The sequence below is a fragment of the Hippocampus zosterae genome, chromosome 21 (genome assembly GCF_025434085.1).
Source record: "Hippocampus zosterae strain Florida chromosome 21, ASM2543408v3, whole genome shotgun sequence".
NCBI lineage: Eukaryota > Metazoa > Chordata > Actinopteri > Syngnathiformes > Syngnathidae > Hippocampus > Hippocampus zosterae.
In genome coordinates, this window is record NC_067471.1 from 1,825,846 (window position 1) to 1,848,668 (window position 22,823).

The 22,823-nt window shown below is 44.3% G+C and overlaps 1 protein-coding gene and 1 long non-coding RNA gene across 2 annotated transcripts in view; one reads left to right on the plus strand and one right to left on the minus strand.

Annotated features, from left to right (window-relative positions):
* Positions 1-11,094: 11,094 nt before the first annotated feature.
* LOC127594073 (sal-like protein 1) overlaps positions 11,095-22,823 on the minus strand; it is a 35,912-nt gene continuing 24,183 nt past the window's right edge. Inside the window, exons 3-4 of the mRNA XM_052055979.1 lie at positions 11,952-12,563; positions 11,095-11,171 (exon numbers count right to left, since the gene is read on the minus strand). Of these exons, the coding sequence (XP_051911939.1) occupies positions 11,095-11,171; positions 11,952-12,563 (689 nt within the window). The remainder of the gene's footprint in view (positions 11,172-11,951; positions 12,564-22,823) is intronic.
* LOC127593779 (uncharacterized) lies at positions 15,671-17,589 on the plus strand. Its single transcript, XR_007960506.1, has 2 exons — positions 15,671-16,118; positions 17,505-17,589. It is a non-coding gene; the product is annotated as an uncharacterized LOC127593779 (long non-coding RNA).

Genomic DNA, 22,823 nt, shown 5'->3' on the forward strand with positions numbered 1-22,823 from the left:
AGTGGCCACAATAAACTGGTGTGTGCTAATATATTATTTTCCATTGCAATATGGATTGTCTTCAACAAGATATGGAGGTCAGAAAAATATTTTTGTTCAGGTCTCTATCTGGATCTCATACCTGTCAACTTGTACGTTTTCCCCGTCATTTCAAATCATGTACGGCGTATTAAAACTTTTATAGGGGGTGGGGGGGGAAACAATTGTGAACCGATCTCACAAAGACCATTTTGGCTCAAATCCAGATCGTCGAACCTGCTGGTCACCAAAGACAATGCCGTCGTTGATCGCTACTATTGTCACAGCAAGCCAGCAAAAGTAATCCTCAATCGTATTTTTTTTTCATCGCCGCATACCGTCGGATTGACAAAGCATGATGTGCGCATGCGCGGTAAACCATTGTACGGGTTTTTGTTGCATTGTGTTGAGGAATGGGAGCTGTCAATTTGCTTTTGGCCCTCCTTGGACACAGGTTCTTTTATCTGTCTATAAGGTGGAAGAAGACCCAACACCACGTCGTCTTTTCTTTATCACAACGCAACACGAATCGATTCGGGCTCCTGTGAGTCTTAGATTTCATCAGGAAGCCCCGACAAAATACAGTCACACGTTTATATAAGCATACTATGGTAATGAGGGGGGGGGGGGGCAGTCCTTCCCCTTATGTAAAAATCAGAAACAAAGAAAGACAAGCAAAGTTCAATCTTGACATGATGACAAAGTACATGCTGGCCACAAACCTTGAGATTGGGATTCCTCTTCGAGGGCACTTGACACCCTTCAAGGACTTTTACGAGGTGGTGGAGGCAAGAAAACCCTCGGGGGGCTTCACTCGAGTGACGTTGCTACAGTACGTGCATATTATGGAGCAGCTTCCGGACAAATACAAATTGGCCGCCGCAAAGAGCCGTTTTGATCTCCTTTTGGAGAATAAGGTATTCATTAAAATCTCCTTGTCTCACCAAGTGCCTCTCGGATTTTTGACATGTCTTATTCCATTGTGTGTGTGTCTTCTCCACAACAGAGGAAATATCATGCATTAAATGCAACAGACTGAAATTTAAAACACTGGCGCATCTTATTTTTCTAAATCAAAAATTGTGAAGACAAAGCCCACAAGCATCCTCATTCACATGAATTTCACATTATTAAAACACATTGAATGATACAATATGAATGCATGGATGTGAATTATATTGTCAAGGGTCAATGTCATCTTTATTGTCAAATATGCTTTATGTATGACATGCAGCATAGATGAAATTTCTTCCTATCAATCCTCAGTGCATACATGCATGTAAACATGCTGTGCATTAAACACACACAGCTAAGAAAGGATAGCAGCTACACTATATAAAAAAAAGACATGTAATCTGAACAGTATAGACAATATAAACAGCATAAACAACAACATAAACAATGGCGCTTGTGGCTACACTGAGCTTTTAACTCATTCAGTACCAGTCATTGGGTAGTGCATTGTATACACGTCATCATCAAATCAGTTTGTTCAGTCTGTCAAGTGGGTTGGCTGCAGGGATTTTGAAGGTCCAGCAGGTGGCAGTGGTCAGTGACACAGTATCGGTACAGTATCAACACAGTGTGTCATTGTGTCGACACGCCTCATGAGGCCAAGCACTGCTTGGATACCCCAGGTGGCGGTCTGTGCCCGAGTTCTGGTCTCGCTCCGGGATTGCGTGTGCGTTAGGGTTGTGGAAAATAATCGATATTAATCGATACATCGATGCGCAGGTGCGCGATGCGAGTGCATAGGCTCATTCACTGGGTACGACGCGATTGACGGGTGAAATCGCGATTCATCACGATGCATTTGGTGGGTATCGGTAAAATCCGATTCAAGCGCCGTTTTATTCATGTTAAACGTCACATATTTGCCCTTTCCTAGGCGCAATGAATGCACCATCATTGTTTTGCATTTTGTGTTGAATACGGACGGTACACAACTAGCGAAACATGGAAGTTAGCGCAAGCAGCAGCGAGGAAACTATTGTATTTAATGCACCCGCAACATTCAAATCCTATGTTCGGAAATACATCGGCTTTGAAAAAAAAGACGGAAAGCTTGATAAAACCTTCGTAATTTGCAAGGAATGCCGCACTAAGAAGCCATACAACGGCAACACCACCAATATGCAGACCCACTTAAAACGATGGCACCACATCACCGAAAAGTTTCCCGCCCGCTCCCCCGCTTCCCCGCCCAGTTCCTCGTTGGACACCGGAGAAACTCATAGCAAACCAGGTCAGGAACAGAAGAAAATAGCCTCTTATTTTGGGAGTCCCCTTGCAACTCACTGTGACCGCGCAATGGCTATAACTACGGCCACTGCTTATTTCATATGCAAAGACCTCCAGCCTTACAGAGTGGTGGAGAACGAGGGTTTCAGACAGTTTTGGAACCCAGGTATAAAATACCAGACAGGTCTGTGTTCACTCACAAACATATTCCCGATCTGTACAACAAAGTGAGAAGTGAGATTTCTGTGTCGCTGAACAGTGCGCAAAGAGTTGCACTTACAGTGGATGGGTGGACATCTTGCGCTACTGATTCATATATAACAGTGACAGCACACCACGTTGACAACGAGTAGGAAATGCAAAACTTCATTCTTCAGACCAGAGTTTTCCGTGAGTCGCACACCGGAGCAAACCTTGCGGAGTTATATTTGCCGCGAGTGGAACATTGGCGATAAGAAGCCAGCGTTAGTCACGGATAATGCCACTAACATGATACTGGCGGGGTCTGGCGCAGAAATGAAGCCGCATGTGCGATGCATAGCACACACACTTAATTTGTCCTCCCAAAAAACATTTGCAGTAGACCAGGTGAAACATATCCTGGTGAAAATAAGGAGAGTCGTTACATTTTTTCACAGAAGTACCAAAGCATCCGATGCTCTCCGTGATCAGCAGCACAACTTTGATCTGGCACACCACAAGCTAATCCATGATGTTTCCACAAGGTGGAATAGTTCCCTTGATATGTTGGAGCGTTACTGGGAACAGAAGGCTGCTGTGGCGGCAGCATTAAGGAAAATTAAGCCAAGGGGAGAACCACTGCCTCCCCTCTCAGATGATGAGACGAAAGTAATCCCAGAAATTGTGAAACTGATGTCCCCCCTGAAATTGGCAACCAAGCTCCTCAGTGAGGAAAAGACCCCCACTATCTCCATCGTTTCCCCACTACTGGCCAAACTACGGTCAGAATTTGGAGAAAACCACAGAGATCTAGCCGCAATTGGCAAGATGAAAGAACATTTCAGACAGGACTTTGATTCTCGTTACAACTACATCCAAGACTTCCTCGACAATGCTTCAGCCCTTGATCCTCGCTTCAAGGACCTGCACTTCATGGATGCTGACAACACTGCAAAGGATGTGATATTCCTGAAGATAGCACAACAAGTGGAGGATATGGTAAGAAATACAATACAGTATTACCAGCAGTTAGTTTTACTCTTAGTATTTTCCATCTCACTTAAGGGTTTTCTTTTTTAGTTCTAATGACATTATATGTATTTTTTCACATGGAAAATAAATCAACACTGATGCTAGTTTTCAACACTTGTCCAGGTTGGCTTTTCTAGAGGATGATGATGATGATGATAATTTCATCTGCTCTCTGCTCTGCTGATTGTCAGGCAAGGGCTGATGGTATGCTGGATGATGAGAGCCAGGTAGCTAAGGCAGAAGTTGATGGGAGAGGCCACAGGGAGGAGGAGGACAATGAAAATGATGTGGAGGAGATGGAGGAAGATGAGAGAGGTTTGTTTTGGGAATTGGTTATGTTATCTATAATAGTTCATTGATTTGAAAAGAGGTGTGATGATGGTATTGTAATGCAGTCATATGGTATTTAACTAATAACTAGTTTAATATGCTGATATTATTGGTTTGCACAACTGTGTGTGAATTAATTTGGAGCATTGCCAAGTGAGTTAGGAGGCTGCACTATTGTTTATGATTCCTGTTCCTGTATCAGCACCAGGAGGATGTGCATTATACTGTTTTTGTTGTTGTTGGTGTTCGATAGTATTGTAGACATATTGTTTTGACTCATGTTTCTTTTGTCCTGTCTTGCTTTGTCTTGTCTACTCCAGATGATGAGACAGAGCCTCCCAAGAAGAAGTCCGCTATGGACCAGTTGCTTGGAGGTTTCCTTGCTCCTAGAGCACCAGAGAAGACCATAAGGGAGAGAGCTATGGAAGAAATAACAAAATACAGGAGGAGGGATGGGTTAGATGTCAATGGTGACGTGTTGCAGTGGTGGAAAAAACAAGTAGCTCTTCCACTGCTTTCAAAATTGGCCAGGAGCTATTTGTCCGTCCCTGCAACAAGTGTTCCCTCTGAACGAGTGTTCAGCACAGCAGGTGACATTATAACAGCAGAGCGCAGTCGGCTTCTTCCTGAACATGTGGACCAACTAATCTTCCTGAAAAAAAAACCTGAAGCAGTGCTATATGAAGTGAGATGTTGATAATGAGAGTGGCATTTACAGAAAGATCTGTTTTCTTTTTTTGACTCATTTGGACATTTCATTTTGAGACACTTAGGGGTCTGTCTACGCTACAATACACACAGCAGCTTTGAGCCTCTGACTGCCATGTGGTTTAAATTGTATTTTATTTTCTGTCCTATGGATATAGATATTTTACATAAGACACTCGGTTAGAGTAGTTCTTTTTTTTTTTACACTATAGCAACAGCTGTGAGTCTCAGGTGCCAAATTGTTTACATTTTCGTTGTACAAAACCCAATTGTGAAAGGTCTTAAATAAGTTGTTTCATAAGTTCTACTGTTTATAAGGAATAAAGTGGTATCCTTTTTGTATTACCATACTGAATCCCATCTTTTTTAAAACATTTTTTCTTTGCTGATTTGCATCATATTTAATTGCACAATATCGCAACAAATTGCATTGTATCGTATCGGATCGCATTGATTTGAACTTAATGTGTATCGCATCGTATCGCATCGTGACGACGGTGAAACGTATCGCATCGTGTCGCCAGAAATTTCCATGTATCGTTTAAGTATCGCATCGCTGGTAGTGGATCGAGATGTGTATCGAATCGTCCTCAGTGCTGAGATTCACATCCCTAGTGTGCGTGCGCGTGGGCGCGTGTAAATTGAGGGGTTTGTTGTTTTTCATGGATGGGTCTACTTTATGAACGGCAAAAGGAGAGATGGATTCCATTTGAACGCAGTTTTATTTAAGGGAGAAAAAAAACAACGTTTGCACCGCAGCACGATGGGAAACACGCGCAACAAAAACACTTCCTGCTTTTCTTCAGCCAATCAGATGCTATCAACAAAAAACATGTCGAAGCAATTATTAAACAACAGAATATAATTTCGGTATGCTTAACATGAAATAATATGATGCTCCAACATAAAATGATTAATAATGACTAAAAGTAATTAATATGATAACATGAGCTTACATCGCGAAATCGGGTGAAATCGTAATTGTTTATTGAACATAAAACATATCCAGAAATAATTTGACAGAAAATAAGGTCGATAAAAAAAAGTAAAAAGAAAGAAATCAGTCTTCATTCAACACAGTTATTATGTTCAAGGGAGTAGGATGAAGTAAAAAACGTATCTAGTCCTACCCCGTTATGTGTTTATATCTACTAAATCATTTTTATATCAATCAGAAAAGAAAAAGTAAGAAGAAGTCTCCATTAAGGCTCATACTTTACCCTTAACCGTGATATTTTTACAACTTTTGGTTTGTATCGGGATTATATACATCCTCACCCTGGCACTCTTGTGTCAATTTTCTCTTGTATTCATAATGGTTATTTCAATACCTTTCTCTATTTATCAACTTAGTTCTGATTTATCATTATATTTAATGTTTAGAATTTATCATTTTAACTCTGATTGATGTAGGTTGTTTGTACTATTTTTCTGAATTTGTTTTTGAACTCAGCAAGCGATTTATTCATTTTTAGGTCCGTTTCGAGATTATTCCACAGATTAACACCTTTGCTAGATCCACTTCTTTGCTTGATGTTTGTTCTTGTTTTGAGTTTTTTGAATAAGTTGGTACCTCTTAATTCATAGTTGCTTTCTCGAATTTCAAAAAACCTCTGAATGTTTTGGCAGAGCAGGTTATTGTGTGCTTTGTACATTAATTGGGCGATTTTAAAGTCAACCAGGTCATAAAATTTCATCGTATTTAATTTGATAAATAGTGGATTTGTGGGTTCCGTATATTTTGATCTATTAATAATTCGAATTGCTTTTTTTTGTAGTTTGAGAATAGGGAGCCTCTCCGTGAGCCGTCACCTTACCGTGGTGGAGGGGTTTGTGTGTCCCAATGATCCTAGGAGCTAAGTTGTCTGGGGCTTTATGCCCCTGGCAGGGTCACCCATGGCAAACAGGTCCTAGGTGAGGGACCAGACAAAGCACGGCTCACAAAGCCCCTTAATGACAAATAAAATCGATGGTATCCAGTTTCCCTTGCCCGGACGTGGGTCACCGGGGCCCCCCTCTGGAGCCAGGCCTGGAGGTGGGGGTCGTTGGCGAGCGCCTGGTGGCCGGGCCTACACCCATGGGGCCCGGCCGGGCTCAGCCCGAAGAGGCAACGTGGGTCCCCCTTCTCATGGTCTCACCACCCGTGGGAGGGGTCAAAGGGGTCTGGCGGAATCCCCTGTCAGAAGGAGTTTCAACTCCCACCTCCGACAGAGCTTTTCCCATGTTCCGGGGGAGACGGGGGACGTTGAGTCCGAGTGGACCATGTTCCGTGCCTCTATTGTTGAGGCGGCCAATCTGAGTTGTGGCCGTAAGGTGGTTGGTACCTGTCGTGGCGGCAACCCTCGTACTCGCTGGTGGACACCAGCAGTAAGGGATGCCGTCAAGCTGAAGAAGGAGTCCTATTGAGCCTTTATGGCCTGTGGGACCCCAGAGGCAGCTGACGGGTACCGACTGGCCAAGCGGAACGCAGCTTCGGTGGTCGCCGAGGCAAAAACCCGAGCATGGGAAGAGTTCGGTGAGGCCATGGAAGCCGACTTCCGGACGGCTTCGAGGAAATTCTGGTCCACCATCCGACGTCTCAGGAGGGGGAAGCAGTGCACCACGAACACTGTGTACAGTGGGGATGGGGCGCTGCTGACTTCGACTCGGGACGTTGTGAACCGGTGGGCAGAGTACTTCGAAGACCTCCTCAACTCCACCAACATGCCTTCCTTGGAGGAAGCAGAGCCTGGGGACTCTGAGGTGGGCTCTCCTATCTCTGTGGTTGAAGTCACCGATGTGGTTAAAAAGCTCCTCGGTGGCAAGGCCCCAGGGGTGGATGAGATCCGCCCAGAGATCCTCAAGGTTCTGGATGTTGTGGGGCTGTCCTGGTTGACACGCCTCTGCAACATCGCGTGGTCAACGGGGAGAGTGCCTCTGGATTGGCAGACCGGGGTGGTAGTCCCTCTTTTTAAAAAGGGGGACCGGAGGGTGTGTTCCAACTACAGAGGGATCACACTCCTCAGCCTCCCTGGTAAGGTCTATTCAGGGGTGCTGGAGAGGAGGGTCCGTCAGGAAGTCGAGCCTCAGATTGAGGAGGAGCAGTGTGGTTTTCGTCCCGGCCGTGGAACAGTGGACCAGCTCTACACCCTTAGCAGGGTCCTTGAGGGTATGTGGGAATTCGCCCAACCAGTCTACATGTGTTTTGTGGACTTGGAGAAGGCGTTTGACCGTGTCCCTCGGGGAGTTCTGTGGGGGGTGCTTCGTGGGTATGGGGTACCGAACCCCCTGATACGGGCTGTTCGGTCACTATACCACCGAAGTCAGAGTTTGGTTCGCATTGCCGGCAGTAAGTCGGAATCGTTTCCAGTGGAGGTAGGACTCCGCCAAGGCTGCCCTTTGTCGCCGATTCTGTTTATAACCTTTATGGACAGAATTTCTAGGCGCAGCCGAAGCGTTGAGGGGGTCCGTTTTGGGGGCCTCAGTATTGCATCCCTGCTTTTTGCAGATGATGTGGTGCTGTTGGCTCCTTGAAACGGGGCTCTCCAACTCTCACTGGAATGTTTCGCAGCCGAGTGTGAAGCGGTTGGGATGAAAATCAGCACCTCCAAATCTGAAACCATGGTCCTCAGTCGGAAAAGGGTGGAGTGCCCCCTCCGGGTCGGGGAGGAGATCTTACCCCAAGTGGAGGAGTTCAAGTATCTTGGGGTCTTGTTCACGAGTGGGGGTAGGAGAGAGCGGGAGATCGACAGGCGGATCGGTGCAGCGTCTGCTGTGATGCGGACGTTGTATCGGTCTGTCGTGGTGAAAAATGAGCTGAGCCAAAAGGCGAAGCTCTCAATTTACCGGTCGATCTACGTCCCAACCCTCACCTATGGTGACGAGCTATGGGTCGTGACCGAAAGAACGAGATCCCGGATACAAGCGGCTAAAATGAGTTTTCTCCGCAGGGTGTCCGGGCTCTCCCTTAGAGATAAGGTGAGAAGCTCAGTCATCCGGGAGGGGCTCAGAGTCGAGCCGCTTCTCCTCCACATCGAGAGGAGCCAGATGAGGTGGCTTGGGCATCTGATTCGGATGCCTCCTGAGCGCCTCCCCGGTGAGGTGTTCCGGTCATGTCCCACCGGGAGGAGACCCCGAGGAAGACCCAGGACACGCTGGAGAGACTATGTCACCCAGCTTGCCTGGGAACGACTCGGGATCCCCCGGGGAGAGCTGGAAGAAGTAGCTAGGGAGAGGGAAGTCTGGACTTCCCTGCTAAAGCTGTTGCCCCCGCGACCCGGCCCCGGATAAGCGGTAAGAGATGATGGATGGATGGATGGATGGACTCTCTTCTGGTATTGTCCCATCACTCCTCAAAACCGCTGCTATCACCCCCACACTGAAAAAACATGGCTCTGACCCCAACAACTTTGATAACCTCCGCCCCATCTCCAACCTTCCATTTATCTCAAAAATCCTTGAAAAAACTGTTGCTGCTCAACTCCACTCCCACCTGTCCCTTCACTCTCTCTATGAACCCTTTCAGTCCGGTTTCCGCCCCCGCCACAGCACAGAGACTGCCCTAATCCGTATTGTAAATGATCTCCTCATAGTATCTGACTCAGGTTTAGTCTCCATCCTCATCCTCTTAGACTTGAGCGCTGCCTTTGACACAATCTCTCACCCTATCCTCCTCAATAGACTTTCCTCCATTGGTCTCTCCCACACTCCCCTCAGTTGGTTCCACTCCTACCTCACTGGCCGCACACAGTTTGTCCAGCTCAAATCATTCACCTCAAAGGCCTCCCCAGTCACCACAGGTGTACCACAGGGATCTGTCCTAGGTCCACTTCTCTTCATCATCTACCTCCTGCCTCTTGGCCATATCCTCCGCAAATTTAACATCCACTTTCACTGCTTTGCTGATGACACCCAGCGCTACCTCTCCTGCGAGCCAAACTCCATACTCCCACCTCCCTCCCTCACCTCTTGCCTCTCCGAACTCAAAACATGGTTCACAACAAACTTTCTTAAATTAAATGCTAATAAAACTGAAGTCCTCCTTCTTGGCACCAAATCCACTTTATCCAAAGTAAACAGTTTTTCCTTCAACATTGACAGTTCCCTCGTGTCCCCCTCCCCCAGGTTAAGAGTCTGGGTGTCATCCTGGATAGTATGCTCACCTTCCACTCACATATCAACACCATCACCCGCACTGCTTATTTCCACCTCTGCAATATTACCAGACTTCGCCCTTCCCTCACCCCCCGCACCACTGCTATCCTTGTCCACAGTCTTGTCACATCCCGCCTTGATTACTGCAACGCTCTCCTCTTCAGTCTACCTCAAAAGTCCCTTCATAAAATCCAGCTGGTTCAGAACGCCTGTGCTCGTATCATCACAAAAACATCTTCCCACCAGCACATCACCCCCGTTCTCCAACAGCTCCACTGGCTCCCTGTTCAACATCGAATCAACTACAAACTGCTTCTATATACATATATGGGCATCCACAACCTGGCCCCTCCTTACCTATCTGACCTTCTCCAGGTGTATATCCCCTCTCGCTCCCTCAGATCCTCGTCCTCCCTCCGCCTGTCAGTGCCCCCTACCCAACTGATCACCATGGGAGCCAGAGCCTTCAGTCACGCTGCTCCAAAGCTCTGGAACAACCTACCTCTGGACCTCCAAAACTGCACACCTCTTTCCACTTTCAAGTGTATTTTCTTATTGTTTGTACAGTGTCCTTGGGTGGCATGAAAGGCGCTATTAAATAAAATGCATTATTATTATTATTATTATTAACTCTTATTCAACACATCCTTAGTTTTGTGGAGGATCCCTATAGTTTTGGATAGTTTTCTTTTAACGTTATCGTGGCTTCCAGGATATTCTCGTCCAAGAAACTTATTTTCATCAATTCCTTCTATTTCAATTGAGTTTATCTTTATTTTAATTTGGTGTTTAACTGGTCTCGTGCCAAAAACAAAAACTTTGATTTTGTCAAATTTAGTGATAGTTTATTTCTGTCGAACCAGTTTTTTAAAATTTGTTTAATTCATTTTCACAGTTTTCAGCAGTTGTTTCATATTTTCTCCAGAGCGGTAGAAGGTTGTATCATCGCGAATAGGACACATTTGAATTGATTTGAGACACAACAGATATAATTTATATATAAGATGAATAGTTTTGGTCCAAGCACTGATCCCTGAGGAACTCCATCAGTAATCTTCAGTAAGTTAGATTTTTTGTTATTGCACTGCACATACTGATATCTGTTTTCTAAATAACTTTCAACCCATTGATATGCTATGCCTCTAATACCATATCTCTCTAATTTATTCAATAATATACAATGATCTATTGTATCAAAAGCTTTTTTTAGATCTCTAAAAATCCCAACAGTGAATTCTGTTCTTGTTGTCTATATTAGTGGCTATTGCTTCCACAAACTCCATTACTGCCATTGAGGCGGTCCGTTTTTCTCTGAAACAATAATACTGATTTTCACATTATCGCACGTCTGCACTCAAGGAAAACGTCAGCATCCCAGTAAGAAGGTGGATAAAATACAATCAGCCTTGGTGCATGCAAACCTGAAACCTTCTCAGGTGAGAAGTGAAAACTTCAATGATGACTGCTTGTCTCATCATCGCACTTGTGATTCTTAATCTGATGCTTCCATGAGAATCTTTGGCCACAAACTGCGCAGGCAAAAGGTTTCTCACCAGTGTGGGTTCTTGTGTGTTTTTTTAAGTTTCCCTTTTGAGAGAATTTTTGGCCACAAACTGCGCAGGCAAAAGGTTTCTCACCAGTGTGGGTTCTTGTGTGTATTTTTAAGTTTCCCTTTCGAGAGAATGTTTGGCCACAAACTGCGCAGGCAAAAGGTTTCTCACCAGTGTGTATTCTTGTGTGTATTTTTAAGCTTGCCTTCTCAGAAAATCTTTGGCCACAAACTGCGCAGGCAAAAGGTTTCTCACCAGTGTGGGTTCTTACGTGGTTTGTTAAGTGTCTTTTCTCAGAAAATCTTTGCCCACAAACTGTGCAAGCAAAAGGTTTCTCACCAGTGTGGGTTCTTTTGTGACTTTTTAAGTTTCCCTTTTGAGAGAATCTTTGGCCACAAACTGCGCAGGCAAAAGGTTTCTCACCAGTGTGGGTTTTTGTGTGACAGTTTAAGTGTCCCTTCTGAGAGAATGTTTGGCCACAAACTGCGCAGGCAAAAGGTTTCTCACCAGTGTGGGTTCTGACGTGGTTTGTTAAGTGTCTCTTCTCAGAAAATCTTTGCCCACAAACTGTGCAAGCAAAAGGTTTCTCACCAGTGTGGGTTCTTATGTGGTTTGTTAAGTCTCTCTTCTCAGAAAATCTTTGCCCACAAACTGTGCAAGTAAAAGGTTTCTCACCAGTGTGGGTTCTTGTGTGACGTGTTAAGTTTTCCTTACGAGAGAATCTTCGGCCACAAATTGCGCAGGTAAACGGTTTCTCACCAGTGTGGGTTCTTTTGTGACTTTTTAAGCTTGTCTTATAAGAGAATTTCTGGACACAGTTTGAACAGGTGAACGGTTTTGCACCAGTATGTGTTCTGATTTGGAATTCCAACGCACTTTTACAAGCACACATTTTCCCACAGTGAGAACATTTACAGGGTTTGTTGTCTGCGTTACATGTCAGATCACCTTCAGAGTCATCTTCATCCTCCTCATCCTCATCTGCATTTAATGACATGTTGTCACTTTCTGATCGTGGAGCTAAGATGCCATTTACTTTTGATTCTTCCTGGTGGTTTCCAACACCTTTTGTTGTCATGTGTTGACATGAGCTGGTGCTTGGAGCCTCTCTGTCTGCCTCATTTATGCTCTTCTGAAGGACACCAGTAAATGGCACCTTGCAGATAACCTCCTCATCGTCCTCTTCTTTGATGTCAGGGGGATCATCCACCTCCACTTTCGTGCAACGGTACTGTAGCTCCTGCTCTTTAATATATTGGCCCTGCTGCTCCACTTCCTCTTTTAAGTGGGAGATCTCTTTTTTCTCCTCTTTCTCATTCATGTGAGAAGACTCTGCATCCAGCCGCTCAGGACAAACATCTTTGCTGGTGTCTGAAAGACACAAGAAGACAAACATGTGTGGAATTATGGTTTAAATTTAGAATGACGGTTATTAAAAGAGCCCAATCAACACAGATACATATCACATATCCCAAGATACCTATGAGCACGTGCTGCATGTGCGCACACACAAACACACACACACACGCACAACCTGATGAACTACATAAAAAAAAGACATGGCAAGGCACAGAAAATGTTGGAGGCGGGGGAGGGAGAGGTTGTTGTGGACACGGCGGGATCCTTTCACCGTCCTCTGCTCCCCCCAGGTCCTCCGTGTGTTCGTTTGATTCAGGCTGAGGTGAGGTGTGAAATCAGAGGCTGGAAATGGAGAAGTTCTTGCAAGAGGCTTTACTGAATATTCAGGACACAAGTGTGATACAAGCAATTGTTGTGGTCAAGGCACAAATGCGCAAAGGCAACATCTCTATGCAAGTCTTATATATGCTAAGCGGGGCGTAACTCCTAATGGATAACATCCTTTCTGTAATGGACATCATCCTGTCTGTTTCTGGATGACCGTTCCATCATTCTTATGTTTTCGGCTTCTTTTCATTTCTTAATCTTTCTTCTTAATCCAATGCTTTTGATTTTGAAAGACATTTGTTTTCATATAACATGATGACAGGTGCTCTAATGTTACACAACATTTTTTTAGGAGTCATCTTAATGCTGGCTTCCACGAAAACCCTAATTGCTCGGAGGCCCTCTACTTTTGGTTGGAACACAACTGCAAGCAGGAAACCGCAATCTAGCCAAATGATGCACTGACAGGGTCATCTGGTCGATGCCTGCAAAAGGTGTTAATATTATTTTTCGTTGCTAAGACAGTTGAAGTCAAGGTTACATCCTAAGGTTCAAGTGGTGGTCATGTTGCAAGGTTCAGAGTAAGGTCATGCTTTCGTCAAAGTTTGTCTGTCTGCGATCAGTCGTTGATGGAAGGCGCGCCATTTCATGGTAGGAGTGATGGTACGATTGATAGTTAAATATGAGATTGACCTAAAAACTAGACTCAAATTCAGCCTAAGGATGCATTATCCAATTTGACCACGAGATAACATCAGAACAAATTGTCCACTGAGATCTCGCCAGCTCGCAAAAGGTCCATTTACAGAGTACGGTATATAAATTAAATATGGTTAAATCAAACATCCCAAAGTCTATGCCTTTAAAATACGCCTTAACCCTCGTAGTGCACCGCTTGCGATAAATGTAAAATGATGTCTTTGAATCAAAGGCAAAGGCATTCAGAAAAACACGAGAGAGCTGAAACTTATGGAGGGGTTCTAAAATGGCCTAAATTTCATGACGTCACCGGCTGATAATTCTCAGGCATTGCAGCAATAATAAAAAAACGTTTTGATACATTAATCTTCACAATTTACATATTTTGCACCCTAGAGACCCTTTATAATTCATATTTTTGAATGCATCGTAAACCTAATGTGTATACATGCATTTCACGCGATTTTTACGTCAATCGCTTTGTTTTCGCTTGGACAGACGTAAGCATGCCACATTGTTTTTCTTTCTTCTTTTTGAGTGTCGTCATGAAATAACAACATGGTATTATTCATTTAATTTAGAATAGTTGTGTGCTGTGAGAAACGCTTTGAAACTGCTTGGTGTCAACATTATTGCTACAGAACGTTATTTACTCCCAAATGGTGCCTCCTGATGAAGAACCAGACAAGATCAAAAACCTGTTGATTGCATGGAAGATAATGAATCAATATGAATTGTGTAAACATGATATCCTTTTTAAGATGCATAGATGTGATTTTGACGTGATTTTCATTCAAGTATGTGCACAATGACTATCATTGATTTGAGGGAAGATTTCGGGTTAAAGCGCGAAAGATTAGTTTACTTCTTCCTACTCCCTTGAACAAAATAAGTGTTGAATGATCCTTTTTACTGTTTTACTTACCTTACTTTCCGTCAAATTATTACTGTATATTTTTTATTTTCAATAAACAAACGAAATGAAGAAAAAAAAAGATAGACCGGAAAGTATCAAATTCAAATAGAAGAGCTGTGAGGGTGTGATAGGACGCCTGACTGCACAGCAGTGGAAATTTCTGATCAGCTAGAAAGTGAAAGAAGCCGCCTCACCCTTTGAAGGGAAAAACAGCTGTGAACAGAAAAAACATCATTTGCAGAAACCAGACCAGCCGTAGGTTGACATAACCACAGTAGCCTATTCATGGCTATAAAACCCGCAGTCCAGTGGCGCGCGGGTGGACGAATCAGGGCAAAGCCCTGATCCCCCCAGGACAAACTTCCGGGACCAGAAATAGGGTTATCAACAATATTACAATCAAATGGCAGAACTTGAATACAGGGTGGATTTTCTCTAACACTCTTTTTTATTCCAACTGCCCTTAGTTAGCCGTTGTGTCTGTAAGGAGATGTTGGATTTATTATTTTTTAGTAATCATACATTCGCGTATTATTCGATCGTCAATTTATGCTCGCAAAGAAGAATGCTTCTGCCTGTCATGATAGTTTGATTTTGCTTGCAAAGAAGAACGCTTATGCTTGCAATCATTAGTTGGTTTTGCCTGCAATGAAGAACGCTTATGCTTTCAATAAAGATATATCCTTTATTATTTACTCACATCTATAATCATTATATATTCTTCATTATATGATCACTTTTACTTGCTGTACTGTGTGAAAGGTTAGGGTCGCAACCACCTTTCCGAGGACGTGGTTGGGAAGAGATAACTGTTAAGACTAAACAGTGAGCAAGGGTGAACAGTGAATGGAGACAACAACACCAGCTGCAACGTGATGTTTATGTGACATTTGCACACATGTACGTAAATTGCACTCACATACACACACATAGTCAAACAAGTTGAGTGTGTGTTCAACAGCCCCCACCCTTTAGGTTGGACACACCTATGTAGTAGCTTTCCCAATAAATGAGGAGGTGAAGGGGGAGATCGTTAGGGTTACGTGCCGAGAACTGAAACCGAACGCTTCTCCTCGTTCACTCCTGGTACCAGAATCGAGTCTCCTGTCTCCTCCTTTTGGTTATTCCTGAGTGTCAAATTGGACCAACCTGACAGGAGACATAAACAATATGCGTGTCGGACGAAACGAGCCAACCGTATGTATTAAATGTCTATCACCCAAAATTGTTGTCCTGATTATGTAAAAATAGGAAGTATAGAAATGGTACTAAAATATTATGATAATAATAAGTAAAATCACGGGGCGTTTAAGACCTGACCAATCTTGACTCCCTCAATGATGATAGACAGGTGCTTATTTCATTTATTCATTTTTATTCTTATCATTTTTACTCGTATTCATTTGTAATCTTTTTTACCTTACTCTCCTTTTATTCTCATTATAATCACTGTGTTGTTACATAATTCTCATTTGATATTAAGTCGAAAAATATCATTTAAACAATGGTTTTCTTGTATTCCGCAATAGTATTCCGCGTCTTGCGGTTACAATGGTTGATGAATGCATGTTTCACAATTGTCATATTAATAAATGTGTCAAAATTAATTATATCGTCTGCCACTTGTGATGGGTCCAGCGACACCGATGCATTGATGCATGCGCCGGGCTCACAGAGCAAACCACGTGTCGGTGCATGTGCCGCTTCATAACGTCACATGATTAACACATGAACTGCACCGGCGCAGTTTAGACTGCATCGGCTGCGTTGACACAGTCCCGGCTGCTAATTGACACATCGGCTGCGTTGACACAGTCCAGACTGCTAATTGACACGTGAACTGCACCGGTGCAGTTTAGACTGCTTGGCACAGTCCAAGCTGCGGCACTTAGTCCAGGGGCCGTCGACTCAGTGCACACACAGTGTATCCTAAGGAAGTGCGTCTGGCGACACGATGCCGATTGCCAAAACAAGCTAGACCCCACCCTCGCTCAAATAAAAATATATGTTTGGGCAACAAGGAAAACACACTGATTATCAGAAAAAACTTGTCCGTCTGACTTCTAGCGACATGCCGGCTGTCATATATGTGGCGTGGTTTGGGTCGACGCCGCAAGTACGTGCTCGCGCGCACAGCTGAGAGCAGCAGACTATCGACTGCTGAGTGCTGAGACGCGCTTCACTCGAGTGACGTTGCTACAGTACGTGCATATTATGGAGCAGCTTCCGGACAAATACAAATTGTCCGCCGCGTAGAGCCATTTTGATCTCCTTTTGGAGAATAAGGTATTCATTAAAATCTCCTTGTCTCACCAAGTGCCTATCGGATTTTTGACATGTCTTATTCCATTGTGTGTGTGTCTTCTCCACAACAGAGGAAATAGCATGCATTAAATGCAACAGACTGAAATTTAAAACACTGGAGCACCTTATTTTTCTAAATCAAAAATTGTGAAGACAAAGCCCACAAGCATCCTCATTCACATGAATTTCACATTATTGACAAACGCATTGAATGATACAATATGAATGCATGGATGTGAATGATATTGTCAAGGGTCAATGTCATCTTTATTGTCAAACATGCTTTATGTATGACATGCAGCATAGATGAAATTTCTTCCTCTCAATCCTCAGTGCATCCATGCATGTAAACATGCTGTGGATTAAACACACACAGCTAAGAAAGGATAGCAGCTACACTATATAAAAAAAGACATGTAATCTGAACAGTATAGACAATATAAACAGCATGAACAACAACATAAACAATGGCGCTTGTGGCTACACTGAGCTTTAACTCATTCAGTACCAGTCATTGGGGAGTGGATTGTATACACGTCATCATCAAATCAGTTTGTTCAGTCTGTCAAGTGGGTTGGCTGCAGGGATTTTGAAGGTCCATCAGGTGGCAGTGGTCAGCGACACAGTATCGGTACAGTATCAACACAGTGTGTCATTGTGTCGACACGCCTCATGAGGCCTCATGGACCCATCACTATCTGCCACAGTTGTTTTTATGATTTAATTCCTATCACCATTCAACCTTTGTAGATTAATCAAAGGTTGTGTCCTCGCTCACAACGGGCCGCTTGATCTGTCTCGAAAACTGAATAGTTAATTAAAATAGTTTACTACAGCGTAACGAAACAAATCAGAACGATCCTGACCGGGATTATTAAATCAATACTAGGTCTGTACCACTTGCTACAGAAGTACAAAAATCGAAAGAGAGCCGTCGTTAATGCGAAACGGTCACTTATTAACCTTTAATTGTCGGTTACTTATTAGAGTTCAAATAAGTGTAGGCGGATTCGGGTTGGCTTCGTGAAATCAAAAGCGGTCAGTAACCTAGCCGCATCTCTTTCATAATTGACTCGCATGAAATAAAGAACCCCCGTCTCCCCAGTCGTCCCGCGTTACCGCGAGGAGGGGGCGAGACGTAAACGGGGGTTCGGGCCCGTGAGTCAGGGGAGTCGATAAGGACTATCCCCCGATTTTGTCCTGCGGATAACAAATTCTGATATACCGTAACGGGTGCTATTTCTGTGTTTGACACATACACAAAACACACTATATTATTGGGCGCAGCCAGGCATGGTAAAACATATGCCAGCTTAAACATACGGCATGCATGCACGCATGCCAAAAATATGTTTCTAAAAAGGCAACGGAAGCAATACTGAGTTCGGTTGTACTTTATTTAGCCACTTTACAATGTACTCACGTATTTCTCTTCGCCTTCACCCTTCACTCATTGGCGACTGGTACTCGGGGCGTGCCTTTAGCGTCCTCTTACACGCACACCCTTCAGTCATTGGCGGACTTCCGCATGCCTGTCGTCACTCACTCCGCCTGTTCTCTATATAAACAGCGTGTCGGCCAGAAGCGCTCTCAGTCATGCTTTGAAACTCGGCTCATACACGAGACGCTTCGCATTATAAGGCGTCCTGTCCATTTTGGAGAAAATTTAAGACTTTTAGTGGCGCCTTATAGTCGTGAAAATATGGTAGTTCAAGCGAAACATGCAAATAGATAAATGATGGCTTCAAGAACCACGAGGAGAAGAGCAACCAATGGGAGCTAGCTGACGTGTCCGTCAAATCAACGCCCCTTCCTAGAAAAAAATAAAATAGTTTCCAAAAAGTAAGAACGCAGTCCTCAAGTTCAGGAAAGACAACTGGGAGAAAATAAATAAAAAGTCAGTTTGGCTCTCTTAAATGCTTTTGACAGAATACAATACATGCTGATTTATATCGCACTTTCACAACAGCTGTAACGAAGCGCCTAACAAAACAGTTAACATAAAGTAAGATAACAGACAACACATAAAACACGGACAGTTGTGCAATCCTAACCACTTTTCCCTCACACGCTTTATTGTTTAAAGCAGTTTGAGATGTAAAAGGAAAGAATCAAAGTGTCCTTTCACCAGTGTATCAAAGACGTCGCGTAAAATGGTTAATAATGACAGGAAGAAAAGTTGGTCGTGACCTCCAGATAAAGAACTAGTAATGACCAAACCTGCTCTGCGTGAGCCAAATCGAGATCAAGACTTGTTGAAAACAGCCCCGCTGTCCTCTTTTGCCCTACAAAGTTGCTCCTCGTACTCCACCCTTACTCTTGTTGTGCACATTTTTAGGGAAAAATCACAACACTTTACATTCTCACGTGATCTGTTTTGCAACGCAGCGGCGAGCAAGCGAGGCCAAGTAAGTTGAGCGAAGTCAGCTCAATTCGGCTCCGAAGCTTGAGATATTGATGTTACAGTCCAATAAAGCAATGATGGCCGTCTTGTAGTGATGGCTCCCGCAACACGGATGCGTCGACGCACGGGTCGAGCTTACAGAGCAATCCCTGGTTCGGTGCACGTTCTACTTCAAGACGATCACGTCACCAATACATGAAGTGCGTCGACTCAATCCAGCGGGAGTCGATAGCGCAAAAGCCCGCCAAACTGTGTTTCTAAGGAAGTGCATCGAGCGATGCCATGCCGCCTGCCGAAGCAAGCCAGATCTCACCCTCGCTCGAACAAAAATACTGCATATATTTGGGCAAAAAGGAAAACATACAGATTATCTGAAAAACGTGTCCGTCTGACTTCCAGCGTCGTGTCGGCTAGGCAATCTTAGCTGTTGTCGTGGTTCAAAGCTACTTTGATATGTGACATAGTTTGAGTTGGCGCTGATTGGTTGAACCAGGTGAGTATGTCCTCGCGCTCACCCGCGCACAGCAGAGAGCAGCTGACTATCGACTGCTGAGGCGCAGGTGTAATGTTGAATTTGCCATACAAAAATATCATATACCAACAAAAGCATCTCTGCAACTACATCTGGCATGTTACTCACCATGAGTTAGTTTTTTTTTGGAAACTGTTCAAAATGCCAATGTTGTTAGGTTTGGTTTATTAGATGACCTGTGGTAACATTTGGATGATGAGGTAGGGAGACTGCGAAGAAGTGCAACAGCAGATGCGATACCTGGCAGAGGGAAAATTGCACTCAGTTAAGACCCTCTATTGTCATCGAAGAACCAACACACGACTTTTCCAAACCTCTCCAACCTCGCAAAGCAGTTTCTCTGTACGCCGGCATCACCACTACCATGCGAGTTTGTGTTCTCCACAGCAGGGGAAATAGCATGCAATAAATGCAACAGACTGAAATTCAAAACACTGGAGCAATTATTTTTCTGAATAAAAAATTGAAGACAAAGCCCACAAGCATCCTCATTTACATCATTTCACATTATTCAAACATATTGAACAACACAATATGAATGCATAGGTGTGAATGATATTGTATACTCTTCATTTTCAAATCAGTCAGTTCAGTATGTCAAGTGGGTTGTGAAGTCTGTATTCTGCTCATATTTAGTCTGTACTCTGCACATATTTAGCCATGCTGTATAACTTTCACATGCCCGCAGTGCAGCTTGGCGTACTTGTAACAATCCTCACCTAGAATTGGAATACTTCCTGCTGAAGACGCACAAACTTTGGAATGCAACCAAGCTGAGAATCGGTTTAGGAGAAACGAAAGTTATGATATCACACCTTGCATCCCGGTAACGCCCTTCTGATATAAAAATGATGTGATTCTCTTCCTGCTTCGCACTCGTGACCATCGCAGCCATTGTCTGTAACCGCGGGTCCCCGGAATATTCTGTCATTAAAAGCTTTGAAGAAACTGTTCATCGATTCCAGACTTTATATGAAGAACCAACATTCACCTCATCCGAAATTCAATGAATACACGGGGAAGAGGAGGCCACTCTTCCCCCAACAGTTGCCTTCAGGGATTTTGAAAGTCCAGCAGGTGTCAGTGGTCAGCGACACAGGATCAACAGAGTGTGTCATTGTGTCAACACGCTTCATGACGCCCATCACAGAGACAGGAAGGAGTTCTTTGAATTGCCATTGTAAGAATACAGTCCGTGTTGTGATGAGGTGACTTCTGTTTTTTTGCAAAACACAGTCTCTCGTGGCCAAAACTATTCACGGCCTCGAAACGCCTCAGCGCACTGTGTTGTTTGGGAAGCAACATCACAGTGATATATTTTTTTTTTTAAAGTCAGTGAGAGAGAAGCCAGGCCCGACCCAACCTGAAGCAATGACGGACATTTTAGGCCCTAAACTCGAGTCGGGCTCAGGCTTTAGATTTTACCTCCAGGCTCCTCCACCTCCGCTTTTGTGCAAGGGTGCTCGAGCTCCTCCTCTTTAATGTAATGGGCCTGCTGCTACACTTCCTCTTTCAAGTAGGATACCTCTTTTTTCTCCTCTTCCTCTTTTCTGCTTGGCTCTTGACGAAGGCTCCTGCTCCTGCCCTCAACCCCACCCTGCCCTTGCTCGCCACTTAGTCTTTGTGCTGTCTTTGTCTAACTTTTCCTAACCTCCTACCCTATTTTCATCCGAAGAACTAACCATGAAATTAGTTGGCTGGTCACTTGATGCAATCGACAAAATTTTTTCGACGAAAAGAGCAGGCAGTGGGGAGCCTGCTTGCCCCTCGGGGACATTTGCTGCCGGACACGCCCTTGATCCAGGGAGAAAGTGAAGAATGGTGTGCCTGTCAATACTGTCCGTTGAGGATGTGTAAGACATCTACATTATCGGCCTTCTGATAACAGGTATGCTGCTGTTTGGTATTAGCAGCTTTCTGTTCTATCGCAAAATTCAACCGACGGGAGCGGCTGGAGGAGGTGGGCAACAGGAGGATGCTCGCTAAGCTAAAAGCTATGATGGACAGTCCCTCCCACACCCTCCAGCCCGCCCTGACAGCACTGCATAGCTCCTTCAGCCAGTGACTGCTACACCAGTGCTGCAAGAAGGAGAGATCCCGCCGCTGATGCTTACCGACTGCTGTCAGGCTGCTGAATAAACATACCGTATTTTCACGACTATTCGACGTACTGTACGGTTGGGCGCAGTCTCATTAATGGGTGACATTTCTGTATTTTACCCATACACAGGACGCACCGTACTAATGGCCGCAGTTTTACAGTGGTAAAACATACGCTTAAACATACGGCATGCATGCATGCTAACACGTTCGCTAACACGTTAGCTTGAAGCACACACTGACGCTCGAAGCTAAAACACGTTTTTAAAAAGGCAATGAAAGCAGAACTGAGTTCGGGTGCATTTTATTTACAAGGTACTCACGTTTTTTGCTCAATCATCACTCAGAAAGCCATCAAAGTCGTCATCTTCTGTGTCCGAATTGAACAATTGTGCAAGTATCGGTAATCCATCCAAACCGCCGGGTTCCCTCTCGTTGTCAGAGTCACTCTCGTCGTCATGTGGCTCCACAGAAATGATGCCGAAAACTGTACTGTGATTGCCAAAACTGTACTAGCAGATACGTTCGTCCAAGCAGCCACAATCCATTCACAGATTGTGGCGTAACTAGCCCGGCGCTGCCTCCCACTGTTCGTGAAGCTGTGTTCGCCATCGATCATGCATTTTTCCCATGCCGCTCGCAACTTCACAAACAACTTCACTTTGTGAAGTTGCGAACTTTTACATATAAGTTTTACATATACTCACTTTTACATATAAGTGAACGGACGCGCTTCACTGATTGGCCGACCTCTTCTGCGCACTTCACTGATTGGCCGACCTCTTCTCCGCATGCGTGCGTGTCGTCACTCACGTACACATTTTCTCTCTCTCCATAATTTACATATAAGTGCGCGGACGCGCTTCACTGATTGGCCGACCTCTTCTCCGCACTTCACTGATTGGCCGACCTCACTTCCGCCTTTTCTCTATATAAACAGCGTGTAGGCCGTCAGTCAGATTTTGGAATTCAGCTCATATAAAAGACGCA